Source organism: Protopterus annectens, chromosome 17.part0 (genome assembly GCF_019279795.1).
Source record: "Protopterus annectens isolate FY-2018-M chromosome 17.part0, PAN1.0, whole genome shotgun sequence".
NCBI classification, from domain to species: domain Eukaryota; kingdom Metazoa; phylum Chordata; order Ceratodontiformes; family Protopteridae; genus Protopterus; species Protopterus annectens.
Genome location: NC_056751.1, coordinates 235,698,367 through 235,713,856, shown reverse-complemented (window position 1 = coordinate 235,713,856; position 15,490 = coordinate 235,698,367). Strand labels below are relative to the sequence as shown.

The window sequence follows — 15,490 nt, the reverse complement described above, 5'->3', positions numbered from 1 at the left end:
TCACTGGAAACAGAAGATGAGAAAATTAAAAGTGCCAAGTTATACTGTGGGGATATGTAAGACAATGAGAGAAGCGCTGGCTGAAAAACGAAAAAAAACACACATCATTTTGTCTGTTGTCAGTGTGCTGTTTTGTGGTAGAAGAAACTGCTAACCACTTAGTGATGCAGGGATATTAGAAATGTACAAATCAGACTATTACCAAAGCATTTTCCCAGTTTATAACTTTTGATTGCTTGTTTTTTTTAAAAATATATTATTTTTCCTTTTGAATAATTGAAACATGAATTGATGAACAATTTCATTGTACAGTGTTACTGTGTAAGTTGAGGAGTCCTATTGAAAATCAGTAAGGTATAGTCACCTTGAGAAGATGTGATTCAAGAGTGACTATGAAAGTGGCATGCTGTGGGTAATTACTTGTTTTGAGGTTGGAACTTGCTTTGGCCAGAGTTCTTCTCCAAAAGGAGGCAAATGGTACTTTAAAGAATGTGTGCGCAGCTACGTATGTTTTGGATCTGTCTGAAAAACACAGCGTGTTACAGTAAATACTGAAAAATTTATGCATTGCATCTGAAATGTTCAGTAAGCTGTCTGGGTCGCAAGTAAAAATGGACCTGAAACCTGTTGTGTTTGTATGACTCAAGTGAAAGTGCCGAGACCTTTTTTATTTAATGTGAGGGTTATAGAAGTTTAAAAAATGATGTGCATTAATTGTCCTGATTGTAGTGAGATTCCATTTGTGGCTAGGAATGCCAGTGGCCATTCTTCAAGATTTATTTTCATAAGAGGCCTACCTTGCCTGTCAACGTTTAAAACGATGCTGAAGTGGACCTTATTTATTTATTTATTTTTACAGTGAATGACCTTGGAGGAGATATCAAAGGAGAAGGAAAGAGCTCATCAGCCGCAGACAGAGTTGTAGAAGAAATCAAGGCTAAAGGAGGAAAGGCAGTGGCTAACTACGGTAAAGTATATTGAGTTTGGAGTGAACAAACAGTAGTTCATATTATGTTTATACTCACTGCTTACTTAGTAAGCTGTCACTCTGAGTGGTCAGTGTTTCTGTTACTTGACTTTTATAATGTCACAACTAGCTGCTAAAAATGTAGCATTGACATGGCATGCTGGGGCCTAACCTTCATTGAGGCAGCTTTACAGGATGCATTAAAGAGGCCAACATCATGAATATATTGGCAGTTTTACTTGAAATATGTAAGCTTTCTCTTCCAGTTCTGTAGAAAATCGTATTTGTTTATAATGAGCAGTATTTGCATCATTGCTTGGCTGTAGTTTTATTAAATTAGCTACAGATTATTACACCCGCAGTGTGATGAGCATTCCTGTATTTTACCATTGTGCCTTTCAACACATGAGGATTGAGACAAGTGTATCACCTTGAAGATCAGGTCAGTAGTCTGTTGCCTTGGGTCAGTTTTGGAACTTGTTTCCCATTTTTGTCCCTGCAAAAAATTACTGTACATGAACTCTGATGGCCTCACTATCATTCAGACCCATTTTATTATGTTTTTTTCTTGCATTTTTTACTTTTGTCAGTATTTTCATTGTGTGTTGATGAAAATGAAATTGTTTGCATTTATTGCTGGAAAGTGGAAGTTTATAGAAGAATGCACACTAGTGCTGAAACACTTCAGGTTTGACAGTTGATCATAGCTGGTTAATAATAATAATAATAATCATAATTAATAATAATAGGAATGTATGTCAGTGTAGGTGCTGCTTACTATTCTTTTCCTTAAAACATTATTACAGGCTGAGCAAAAAATGAGATGCTAGTTTATTACATACAACAAAACCACAACTTTGTGTACTTTCTCAATTTTCTTTCATTTGTAATACATGCCCATATTGTTTTGGCTTAAAAAAACGTATAATTTACAGTATAGTAACTAGTCCATGAATAAGTTCTGATCTCTTAGGAAGTACACTTATTCATGTAATCATTTCTGGCCTGTAAACACTTTACACTTAATTCTTTGTCTGGGTTCTACTATGAAACATCAAATTACTGAAAGTCTGATTTTTAAAAAGATGAAAAATAATTACTGACATTCAGTATGGTGGAAAATTATTATTATTTTTTTTTTGCAGGAGGCAAGCGCCCTGCACCTCTGATATGGGCGAGGTAAGCCCCCAACACCCCACTGACCAGCCTAATCTGCAAGGCTATGGAAAGAGTAATCGTGGACTGTATCAACAAAGATATAGGAGACCTCCAAACATTTGACCTGACCCAGTGTGACTTCGTTAAAGGGAGATCCTGCCTCTTGAACTTGGTGGACTTCTTTGAGATAGTCACCAAAGCCCTGGACAAAGGCAAATCTGTGCATATGGCCTACCTGGATCTGGCCAAGACCATTGACAGTATTCCCCACTCAGGCATCATTGATAAACATACCTAGCTGGAGATCAACCGATATATTGTCAGGTGGGTTGAAAATTGGCTCATCGGTAGAACCCACACAGTCAAAATAGGTGACTCTAATTCCACCAACAGACCGGTAACCACTGGTATTCCACTGGTGTCTGTGCTGGGGACTCTTTTGTTTGGAATCTACTTCTGGGATGTACAGGCTAAAACAAAAGGCCTATGACTGACAAAGTTCGCTGATGATTGCAAACTGGCTGTGGTCATTGAATTCCCAAATGTTGTCAACATCCTACAAGAGGGACTAATACAGACAAGCAAATGGTGCCAAAGTCATGGGCTAAAACTCAATGCAGAAAAATGCATTACCATCCCCTTTGGCAAGGCAACATACCTGCAGATTACCACATAAATAACACCCTAAGCAAGTAATAAGTGGTGAGAGATTTGGGCACACAGGTTGATAGCAAAACCTTTCCTTTGACCACCACATCTCCATAGTGGTAAGAAAGGCTTTCTATGTCACCCACTTCATAAGTAAGGGTATTGCATCCAGAACAAAAGAGGTTATAACCCCTCCTGTACTCCTCACTTATTAGGCCAATAATAGAGTACAGTGCTACCGTATGTACCTTACCAGGCACCTGCAGCAAATGGAAATACCTCAAAGGTTTCTTACAAAGAAATTTCAGGGTCTTCAGCATATATCATACGTTGACAAACTGAAATCACTATCACTATATCCTGTATCTTACACACTGCTCAGAGGTGACCTCTGCCTTGCATATAAAGCAATATAAGATCTTGCTGTAATGGAAATGCTGCAGATTCATAAATCAAATGGTATAAGATGTACTTGCTCTATGGAACTCAACCTAGTATGTGACATCAACAGGACTTGCTGGAAAGACTGATAGGTGTCACACAGGCAACCTCTCCTCTGGAGCAAACTTCCAGTTCAGGTGAAGCAGAGCCCCTTGCTGACCCTATTTAAACGTAATTTAGATGACTGGATGGGAAACCGCAAATTCACCCCGTGAGTTTCACCTGTGTCCCTTTTGGACAGGGGCAGTAGTTGTTGACTTGGTTCTGCTTAATACCTTTATATTCTTGGGAACAGGAGTTGTGCATGTGGCTAGGCTTGTAAGGGCCCTAGGGCCATTAGCTGAGTAACGTCCTGTGATCCTGTGACCTTATATGTACCAGCTTGAAAAGAGAAATCTCCCTAAAGAAGTGAATAATTGCTACTGCGAATTCTAATTATGCACTGGCAATGATTTCCTATTGGGAAGCATTTGGCGTTACTTGGTTCGTCTTTTTTTCCTATGTGCTACTGATGCTCGAACAGTTTTACCGCAAATGTGTATAGGGAAGCCCTTTGTCTGCCATCTGATGTTACTTGTGTTAAAGTTATGTCATTCACAACTTATTTGCAGCTCACTTGAAGTGTGAACCATGGCTGAACCCTACTAATGAGGTGAGAGCAAAAGAGCAGATACCTTCAGATGTAAGGCTATTTGCAAATAGGTAATATCTGGCATGCCTACTGAGTTATGACCTTACCAGACTAATATCAGGATTTCCTTTATATGAATTTGAAGAGCAGATATATCTGTTTGCTTTTACTGAACATTCAGAGGCAAGGTCCATCACCCCGGGGGCCCTTTCAAGAAGAAGAAAACTTACAGTACTCTAATATTCCTAAAGACCACATGTTTCTTATTTATCTGCATGTTCTTAAGGTGTGGAAGTACAGAACATTTGGATTTCATCTTGCTGAAAACAAATTTGAATGTTTGTTTATACTGCTCATTTGCCTTAATGTGCGTCAGGTGATCTTTGATATTGAACACATTGCATTTAAGTTGCCTGGCACTTGCTCACTAAAGCAATTATATAAGTAAGCTCTAAAAAATTAAAAGCACTACACCCTCACACACTCCCCTTGAGTACCTTGTTCCCCATTGGCCCTTTTTTTCAATTATAAAATAATTCCCAATACTATTCTAGCATGTCCAAAGGTCAGTTGTCAATCTCCTGTCCGGTCCAGCTGGTGAATCTGGGAATCTTGAGGCAATGTTACAACTGCCTCATGTACATAGACAACCCTCTCCTCCTCCCAACAAATTCCAACACTTACACTTACTTGAATACTTTTTTTAGTATTACAAGTTATTAATGTAAATAAACGGGACGGGGACATTATAGGAACAACTGAGATGTATGAACTAAGATGGATACTTAGACTCAGAGCACATATAAAACCTGGACTAAATACTACAGTCAACATTCGGCCTGCCTTAACAGGATTTTGTTGACATTATATCACCTGTCTCATTTTTTTGGTAAAATGACTATACCTATATTCTCCATATACCTGTTTTGCTTGGCCATTGATTGGCCTTTTTTACATCTGCTATGCTCAGCAAGTTAAGATTACTTATGTTGACTTTTTCATCCATCTTGAGTATTTTGACTTGACACTAGTGCACCATATCTCCATTATTACTAGATTTTTATAGTTTTGTATAATGATATCTTTTATAGCCCTCACTGATTCTTTGATGTCAGACTATAGGCCACATTTATATATTGTCTCAAGTTCTTGTATGATTTGCCCTATATTATTGCTTGGGTTCAATCAGTTCATTTCTTGGGCATGATTGCTTAATTATATATATACTGACCTTTATGGTGGTTCATAGACATTATTATTATTATAATGTATTGACTGTGCATCTTTATATCTATTTAAAGGTCTATATGTATGAATCTTTATATGAACAATAGTTCATTATTTGGTATCTGTGCTATTTATGATATTTATATGGCTCTAGAAAATTGTTTAGCTTTAGCCTAACCTTTACATTTCTTGGGAGATTTTGCTATATTTTTTATGATGTTGGGCTTATGAATATATTTTTATATGATCTGATCGATTAGCCTTGTTTATGTTATTCATCTTTCCTTTATTGAGTGGATTTTCCATTCACACATAAAGTATTAGTACCATCAGTACATTATGGTCCCATTTTATCTTAAGTGAGGACTGACATGTGGATACATAATGGGGTTTCTATCCAGCACTGTCCCTGTTTTTTATGTAATTTTCATTGCATTGATCTTAATATTTATTTTAATTTTGTTTCGTTTTGTTTTTATTTTTATATGTATAATATGGAAGTCATAATGATCATTGAATACATGGTTTTAAATTGTATTATTCAGCTGCTATCTTAACATGAACTTGAGAACTTGAAACTTGACACGGCTGATTGTTTAAATGAAATGTCTGTCTTGAATAGGATTTTTCCTATATGATATACCTTTAAACGTGTCTAATTATCTTTCTCAATTGTTTAATTAAGGATTTAGTCAATGTATAAAAGCAAGTGGTATTTTAGATGTGATTGTAACCTGATGAAGCGCACCTGAGTGTGCGTGAAAGCGCTCGTTTTCTTCATTAAGTTTTACAACTTTTATTTCATGGTGGTTCGTTGCAGTTCTTGTCTTTTGAACAAATTCCAACACATGTGAGAGATGCAACCATATAGCCAAACTGGAGGCTAAGCTCTCTCAACTCAGTACTGGCGTAACCAGTCAGGAGGAGAAGGAAACCACACTCACTACAATTCCAGTCTCACATAGACCTACCACGACAACAAACCAAACACATAAACACACAAAAACATACTCGGAGGCTCTAAATAAAAATCTGCCTAAGCAGCAGAGACCTCCAAAGCAGACACCCAAGCAACCGCTACCCCAAAACAAAACACGTGCAACACATAGCTCACAAAGCCAGTGTGCCGAACAGTCACAGCCCTTAAGGCTAAACAACACACCTGATACACTTGTAATAGGTGACTCTATCGTCAGGCACACTGACCTCCCGCTCACCAGGCTGAACAAGGAGAAGGTCATGGAGAGCTGCCTGTCGGGCGCTAGGATCTGCCACATAGCACAAGCACTCAGGTCACTCCAAGGCAAGTACAAATATGACTCAGTCATTGTCCATGCTGGTGTGAATGACCTGAGACGTACCTCCCTGGACTACATGAAAAGAGACATAGAGGAGCTCTCTGAGCATGTAGCCCAGGCCGGTATGACCCTGACCTTGAGTAGCATCTTACCCTCACCAAGAATGATGCCACAATATGAAGACAAGATGATCAATTTCAACAATTGGCTTAAGTGTTGGTGTCATTCAAAGGGGATCAATGCCTGTCAGCCTGGGATGACATGCTCGACAAGCCACGATGTTTCGCTAGGGCGGCTTGCACCTGTCACCCTGGGCTTTCGGATATTGGCAAAGGCTCTTGCTACCCCAGAGTGCCTTTTTAGGCAAGGCTCAAAAGACAAACCCACCTCCATAGGTATCACAAGGGATAAGAAAATAAGAGTAATGCTACTCAATGCCAGAAGTCTAAACCTCAAGATGCACGCACTCGAAACTCTCCTTAGCATGGAGAACATCGATATCTGTGCAGTAACAGAAACCTGGTTCAAGGCTCCCGAGAGTACCCCAGCACTATCAGGTTATACCTCATACCATGGTTTTCGGCCTCAAAACTTGGACCGAACCACAAAAGGAGGGGGAGTATCAATATTCGTCAAAGATACCCACACCTCCAGGTTGGTGGCACAGCACGAAGCATCAGAGACTATCCATGTGCAACTAACTGTGGGTAAAACGGCCTTCCAGTTTATAGCCTGCTACAGACCACCCTCCCAAACACAGGAACCCCACTCGGCCTTCCTGAGAATACTGGAAAATATGAAGGTCTCTCCAGACACCATTATATTGGGTGACTCCAACTACCCAAACATAGACTGGGAGCATTACTCTAGCTCCAACACCCTAGCCCAAAGGTTCCTAGAATTTATAAACTCAAATGCTATGGAACAACTTGTTACCACTCCCACAAGAGGAGAAAACATACTGGACCTGATCATCACCAACATGGGGACACTATGCTCCAGACTAGAAGTGTATCCCTCACTGGTAAGATCAGACCATAAACTAATCTCACTGGATATTCACATCCCGACCCCACCCCCTGCCCAGAAAACCACAGTGAAAAACTTCTCTAAAGCAAATTTCACATGCCTCAAAACCAAGGAAATCCTTCAAAGCCCCGGGCCTGTGGAAAATACGGCCCAGACCGCAGAATCCTTTATAAACGCATTCTATGAACACCTTCAGGAATGCATGGATCATCACAATCCCAAATAAAACCAAGACCCAATCCTCCAAAGGCAGGCGTTCTGTCTGGTGGACCCCAGCCATAAACAAACTATACAATAGAAGGAGGAAGCTACTACATGATAGAGCAAAATCCCAAAAGGGAAGGCATCTCTGATCAGAATTAGCAAAAAAACTACGGGCACTCATAAAATCGTCTAAGGCCAGCTTCGAGAGAAAAATTGCACAGGACACTAAGGATAATCACAAGGCTTTCTTTAGTTATGTTAGGAACCTGGGTGGGAATTCCCAGATATGCTCAGAATTAGTCCAAAATGACAAAAAATACACCGAGCCCACAGACATTGCCAACATCCTAGCTGACAGGTTCAGTGCAAACCCCCCCCACCAAAAGGGCAAATATCTATCCCAACAGAGTGCTGCCCCCCCTGACATCTCAGATGCTCAGGTAAGAGCCGCCCTCTCCAAAGCAAAAAACACAGCTTCAATGGGACCAGATGGTGTCCCGGGCTGCATCCTACATGAACTCCAAGAAGAGCTAAACCCAAACATAAAACTACTGTTCAATCTTAGCCTTACTAAAGGATATGTTACCCAAAGAGTGGCGTACAGCAACAGTGGTCCCTCTCCACAAAGGTGGTGCCTCAACGGATTCTGGAAACTATCGCCCCATAAGCCTGACTAGCTTGGTCTGCAAAGCTATGGAAAGGATCATCATGGACCTCATAAATAAAGATATTGGGGACCTACAGACACTGGATCTTACCCAGTTTGGTATTGTTAAGGGCAGATCCTGCCTCTTAAACCTGGTCAATTTCTTTGAAACAGTCACCAAGGCCATTGACAAGAGGAAGGTGGTCCACACAGCCTACCTGGACCTCGCAAAAGCCTTCGATACAGTACCCCACTCGGGCATTATAGATAAGCTCACCAGCTTAAATATAAACCCCTATGTCACTAGATGGGTTGCAAACTGGCTCAAGGACAGAACCCACATGGTTAGAATTGCTGGAGCCATGTCAGACTCCAAACCAGTTACAAGTGGCGTCCCACAAGGCTCAGTCCTGGGACCTCTCTTGTTCAGTATATATTTCTCGGCGGTACAGGCCAACACGGAAGTACTGTGGCTGACCAAGTTCGCAGATGACTGCAAACTGGGCGCCATAATCAACTCTCCAGCCGACACAAGCATCCTCCAAAAGGGCCTCATAGAAACAGACAACTGGTGCCAGAGCCATGGCCTCAAGCTAAACGCCAAAAAGTGTATAGTCATCCCCTTAAAACAAAGTGCCCACAAATTACCACATAGGTGGTAATGCATTAAGTACAGAAGAAGTCATTAGGGACCTGGGGACCCAAGTTGATAGCAATCTCTCATTTGACAACCACATGGCCAAAGTGGTTAGAAAAACATTTTATATAGCCCACCTAATCATGAAGGGATTCACATCTAGATCAGGGGAGGTCATCGTGCCTCTTTACTCAACCCTCATCAGGCCCTTAATTGAGTACAATGCCCCTTTTGGGATGTACCTTACCAGGCACCTGCAGCAACTGGAAAGACCCCAAAAGTACCTCGCCAAGAGGATCAAAGGGCTCAAACAGATGCCATATGCTGCCCGGTTAAAGAAACTCCAGCTCTACTCAGTGGCATACCGCCTGCTCAGAGGCGATCTGTGCCGGACGTATAAAGCCATGTCCAACCCGGAATTAATGGACATGCTGCACCTCAGAAAATCCAAATCCCATCGAGCTACGAGCTTGAGAGACTTGAACCTCAGCACTGAAATAAATAGGACATGCTGGAGGGACAGATTCATAACCCAGAGGCTCCCTTCACTCTGGAATAAAATCCCAGTCCAGGTTAGGCAGAGTCCCACATTGACTCTCTTCAAGAGGAATCTTGATGAGTGGATGGGAGATCGTAGGTTTACCCCGGCTATCACTTCTGTGTCACTGTTAGACAGAGGCACAGTATACTAACCTCAAAAAAAGGCATAGCAAAATTAATTTAAAATGGGTGGCGAAAGCCAAACACACTCTGGCCAGGCTTATAAATGCTCTAGGGCAGGTAACCTAGTATGAACCTATGAACCTATGGAAAAGCATTGCTGCATTGGCTTTTTTGCTTGTGCTGTTTTGCATGAGTTGAGATTGGAGGATATTGACCTCTTGTGAGTAGAAATGCTCATAATTTTGTTTGCTCAACTCTTTTCACTGGACAGTCCTTCAGCAAATTTCCTATGCCAGTGTGCCTCCCTGGAGGAGGAATCCTAAGTGGCCTTTTTCTGAGAGTCACCAATATAGTAGAATATGATTGCATGTGTGTAGATGGGAATGCTTCTGCACAGTATCTCATTCACAGCCTTATCTGCTGACTGCTGGTGTACAGTGGTTCCCAGATGAACTGTATATTTGTTTGGTGGTAGGAGAATGCACTTTGTTAGCCACATGACTCTTAGGCTGGCTATTTTAAAGAAATGCTGTATGATTTCTAAGTTAATAAAGAAATGCTATATGATTTCTAAGTTAATTCATGCTATCATCTCTTTTTATTAAGCATATCGTTTTGATAAAGTAAGAACCAGTAAAAATACAATATTATACCATGACCCCCCCAAAACGTGCACGCTGATTGGCCAGCGTGCCCGTTGTAAATCGAGTTATACTAATGGAAAAAGGTCCGGTTGTCCGGACTTTTTTCCAGTAGTATAACTCGTTTTTTTAAAACACTGTCTCGCTATGTTAAATGGGTTTAACATAGCGAGACAGCTTTAAAATAAGCAACGGAGATCTCCGTTGCTTATTTAAACTTCTCGCCATGTTAAACCCATTTAACATAGCAGTGTTTGTAAGCAACGGAAAACAAAATCTCCGTTGCTTTTTTTTTTAAGCTATGTTAAATGAGTTTAACATATGAGACAGTTAAAATAAGCAACGGACATCTCCGCTGCTTATTTTAAACTGTCTTGCTATGTTAAACTCATTTAACATAGTGAACACTAAAAAAGCAACGGAGATCTTGCTTTCTCCGTTGCTTTTGCTCAACTCTGATGTACCGCGCAGGCGCGCAGTACATCAGAACTGCCGGATGCCAGGCATCTGCGGAAGGGCAGTAAACAGGCATTATACTATGCCATTATTTAAGAAAAGTAATAGTTTCTTTTCTTAAATAATGTCATAGATAATAGCAATAACCACTTCTGGGTGTGGGTAATGCTAAATTTCACCACGGTTGGCTGTTTGGTCCTCGGCTTCGCCCTCAGGACCAAACCACGCCAACCGTGGGTAAATTTAGCATTACCCACACCCAGGCATGGGTTATTGCTATAATATATCACAAGGAACTAAAAGTCTAACATTGTGCATACTTCTTGTTATGTCAATAATTGGGTTTATCCTTTCCATCAGTCACAGTTCAGCAAATGCTGTAGTGTGTTTGTTATGTTTGTGTTGGTGCATGCCATGATGTCATGTGCTGACTGATTAATGCAGCTAACCCCCTGTCCCAGCAGTTCCTTACTGTCATTGATATAGGATGGATCGTGTTTTTTATGCACAATGAAGTCTTCTGATATTTGCTGTCAAGAAACAAATCTAGAAAGTATTCATGTGGAAGCTGAAATTATGAATCAAGGCTGGCATCTCTTGCCTTATGGATGAGTATGATGTGAAGCACTGTTGTATGTACAATAATTTCAATATTGCATCTTTCAGATGTTGGCGGGAGAAGTTCCTGGCCTACCTTGCTTCTCAGGAGGCTGGTAGAGGTTGAGAGTTCCTCAAACAGGGATTATTTATTTATTTATTTATATTTGTTGACCGGGAGTGTCCGACTGGATGTAGGTCCATTTTCAGCGGAGGCCCAGGGAGAAAAGCGCCACAGTTAAAACAAACAGACAGTAGTTACATTGGCTTACATAGCGATTAACAATTTACATAGCAATTACTTACAACATTTACAGATGAAGAACATAGTACATCAGTAGACAACTAGAATCGATCTGTGAAGTACATAACAGACATTAACAAATGTTACAATAAGAAGTTCCTGCTGTATAATAAGTACTAGGCTTATGAGTATTTGAGCTTGCTAGAATCAAGGTAGTTAGTGGAGTGGAAAGAAAGGTAGTGGTTGGATGGGGTGGGTGATATTAGAGTGGGAGTTGCAAGGGCATAGCCAGCATGTTTTTGGGTGCGCTTTTAGTAAAGTTTTGAAGTGGGTGCATGATGGGATGGAGGTAATTGTGGGTGGGAGGGAGTTCCATAATTTGTTGATTAGTTGTGTCCCACCTGTGGCCCAGATTGCAATAGAAGCAACATCAAAAAAACTGATTCTTAGGATGTAGTACTCTGCCTAGTCTTTCTGGTGGTGGGTCCTCTGCTGGCCTTGTTGTCCGTTAGCAGCACTTGAGCTTATGCCTATCCTGCATTTCAGAGGGCAATGACTGGTATGGAGAAAGTGCAATTCAGCTATCACACTGAGGGGCTACATTCCGGGGTGTAGATGACACTCATTCCACAGTTAATTAGCCAGAGCCTGCGCATCCCAATCATAGAGAGCTGAGAGTGGTCCCTGGTGTTGCCAGTCTTTGGGTTGATGATTGTTGAGGTAGAGGATTCACCTCCTACGGTTTAACCCTGTGCCTTCCAGAATTTTTAGGCCCATGTTAACATGTTGAGATTTGCCATTGGGTTGTCTTGTACCCAGAGATCATAGATTAAGGCTAGGACATCAAGCAACCAGACGCCAGATTAGAGCTAAGCTGCAGGTGTAGCACTGCACCTCTAGGGAATATTACCAGATGCCATTTCCATGCCTGAGGCCACTGTTGCCTTCCCTTGTCAGGCATGCTTCTGGGTGCCCATTTCCTGTTACTCGGTGCCTGATCTGCAGACGTTGCTTACACCCCCCCCCACACACACACACGCACTCAAACACACACCAATTTTAGGCTATGTGCATGCTTTCTTCTGGTGTTAGTGGGGCTGGAGCTCCCTTCCTCGGGATTCTTATGTGGAGTCCAAAGATCCAAAGGCCATTATGTCAGAGATAGGTAAGGTCAGTTAGTCCTGATAAAACAAGGAGGGAGTTTGAGAAATGAAGAGAGAGTAGGATTTTGGATACAGGTCCTTAAGGAGAATAATAGCAACCATGCAGAATATTGTATTCATAAAGCAGCAGAAAATAATCTGTGAATTAAGATGACTCTTGAATGGAGATTTTGCCAATGGGGTAATTATAAGTTAGAGTATAGAAGATAGATAGGCAAGAGGAAGCTGGAATTTACTGGAGCAAATTAGTAAAGGAACCAAGGTATTGGGAGAAAATAACTAGGAAGGAAAAGTTATAATTGAGTGGGATGAGGCCAAGAAGAAGTTTGGGTTCTGATAGCAGAATATAGGCAAAGAGTAAGGATTAGTAGAGTGCTAAGTGAAAGACTGACCATGGTAGAGTTTTAGTTTAGTCTAAAACATAAACAGCTGTCAAAAAAGGGATTAGTAGAGCATATAAAACATCAGTAATTATAAGAAATAATTAGTGGAATTTAGAAAAGATTAGGAAGAGAGACTGAAAAGACAATTTACCAAGGAACAATGGGAAGACATCGGTATGGCTTCCAAGTATGCAGCAAAGTTCCAAAGGTTTAGGACTTTTGTATGTTGTTTTCTCCATAGACAGTTTTGTACCCCAGGCAGACTTCTGAATTCTTCCTCAGGTAGGTAGCAAATGCAGGAGATGTGGTAGGAGAGAGAGAGGTAATTGGGAATGTGTTATGAGAAGGTAACGAGTTTGCAGATTTTAAAAATTCCGTAGAGTGTTTTGTCAAAAATGTTGGAGGAGCAAATCATTGTAGCTAAGGAAATTATTTTATTTTTTTACCTTGGCCATAGGCTGTGAATTGCCTAGACTTGTTAAAGTCTTAAGTTTACTGTTGCTGGCTGCCAGAAATAGAAAATGGAAATCATAATTTAAACCAGCTGTAATAGAGATACTGAATGTTGTAAAGGTAAAAGAAATGAAGGTGGGATTCTTAGAAAAAAGAGAAAATTACATAGATGTTAATGGAATCTGTGGGAATAATACATCCAGAATAACATTCAGGAAGAAGAATGAGGTTTTAAGGGAAGGAAGGAATTTAACAATTTATGTAATATTGGAATGCGTGAATGTTAAAGTTAAGATGTGTGTATAGTGAGTGAAAAATGTTATGGCTTGTTATAGCCACTATGCCACTGTATGTGTGTACATATAACTATGTATGTGTGTGTGTATGTGTGTGTGTGTATGTATGTATATATATATATATATATATATATATATATCTATATATATATTTATATATATATATATGTGTATATGTATATATACATATATATATATATATACATATATATATATATATATATATATATTTATATATATATATATACATATATATATGGGTCTACGTTGTTTCATTGAATCTCATTTCACCCCGACCCGTTCGCTGAAAACTCATTTCACTGAATCTCATTTCACTGAACTGAACTTAGTATATATGGCTATGTGTAGAGTACTGTAAGGCAAGTTAAAGGTATATGCCCTTTTCCTCACTGTAGTGCTATCCAGGAGTTTGTATATATAGTTAGAGGGGGTGTGGGAGGCGTAGGGGGCGTAGACTCCCACCTAGTTTGTTTTATATTGTATTTTACCAAAAACTTCAAAACAATGCATTCATAGCCAGCCTTAGGCATAGGCCACCTAGGCGACTGCATAGGGTGCCGCTCTAGGAGGGTTGCTTTTCCAGTATTTATTTGGTGTAGGTAGACCAGGACGGGAGCACCAGGTGGTGTGGTGAGGGGTGCTGTGGAGCCCTTTTGCCTAGGGCATCAGATGACCTAGGGCCGCTCCTGAATAAATTTTAAACAATAGACATGCATAGTTGCAGCACCAATGACTTACTCTTTCCAGAAGACAATATGTACTCAAACTGAGGGGCTATGCCCCCCCACCCCCCAATGTGGGGGGGGGGGCTGTGCCCCCGACATACCCCCAAACTATGTATACTAACTCCAGGATTGCACTACAGTGGGAAAAATCGGCATATACCTTTTAACTTGCCATATAATACTCTACACAGTGCTGTATATACTAACTGCAGTTCAATGAAATTAGTTTTCAGAAATTTGAGTTTTCAGCGACGTGGTCGGGGTAAAATGAAATTCAGTGAAATAAGATTCAACGAAACAAAGTAGACCCATGTATGTATGTGTATATGTATATATATATATATATATATATATATATCTGTATATCTGTGTGTATATATATATATATATATATATATATATATATATATATATATATATATGTATATATGTATATCTGTATATATATATATATATATATATATATATATATATATATGTATATCTGTATATATATATATATATATATATATATATATATATATATATATATATATATATATATGTATATATATATATATATATATATATATATATATATATATGTATATATGTATATATATATATATATATATGTATATATGTATATATATATATATATATATATATATATATATATATATGTATATCTGTATATATATATATATATATATATATATATGTATATCTGTATATATATATATATATATATATATATATATATGTATATATATATATATATATATATATATATATATATATATATATATATATATATATGTATATATATATATATATATATATATATATATATATATGTATATATATATATATATATATATATATATATGTATATATATATATATGTATATATATATATATATATATATATATATATATATATATATATATATATATATATATATATATATATATATATATAT

The 15,490-nt window shown here is 39.1% G+C and overlaps 1 protein-coding gene across 1 annotated transcript in view; it reads left to right on the top strand.

Moving 5' to 3' along the window:
- Positions 1-15,490, top strand: part of HSD17B4 (hydroxysteroid 17-beta dehydrogenase 4) — a 1,616,359-nt gene that overhangs the window by 249,123 nt on the left and 1,351,746 nt on the right. Inside the window, exon 3 of the mRNA XM_044059338.1 lies at positions 860-967. Coding sequence (XP_043915273.1) covers positions 860-967 — 108 coding nt within the window. The remainder of the gene's footprint in view (positions 1-859; positions 968-15,490) is intronic.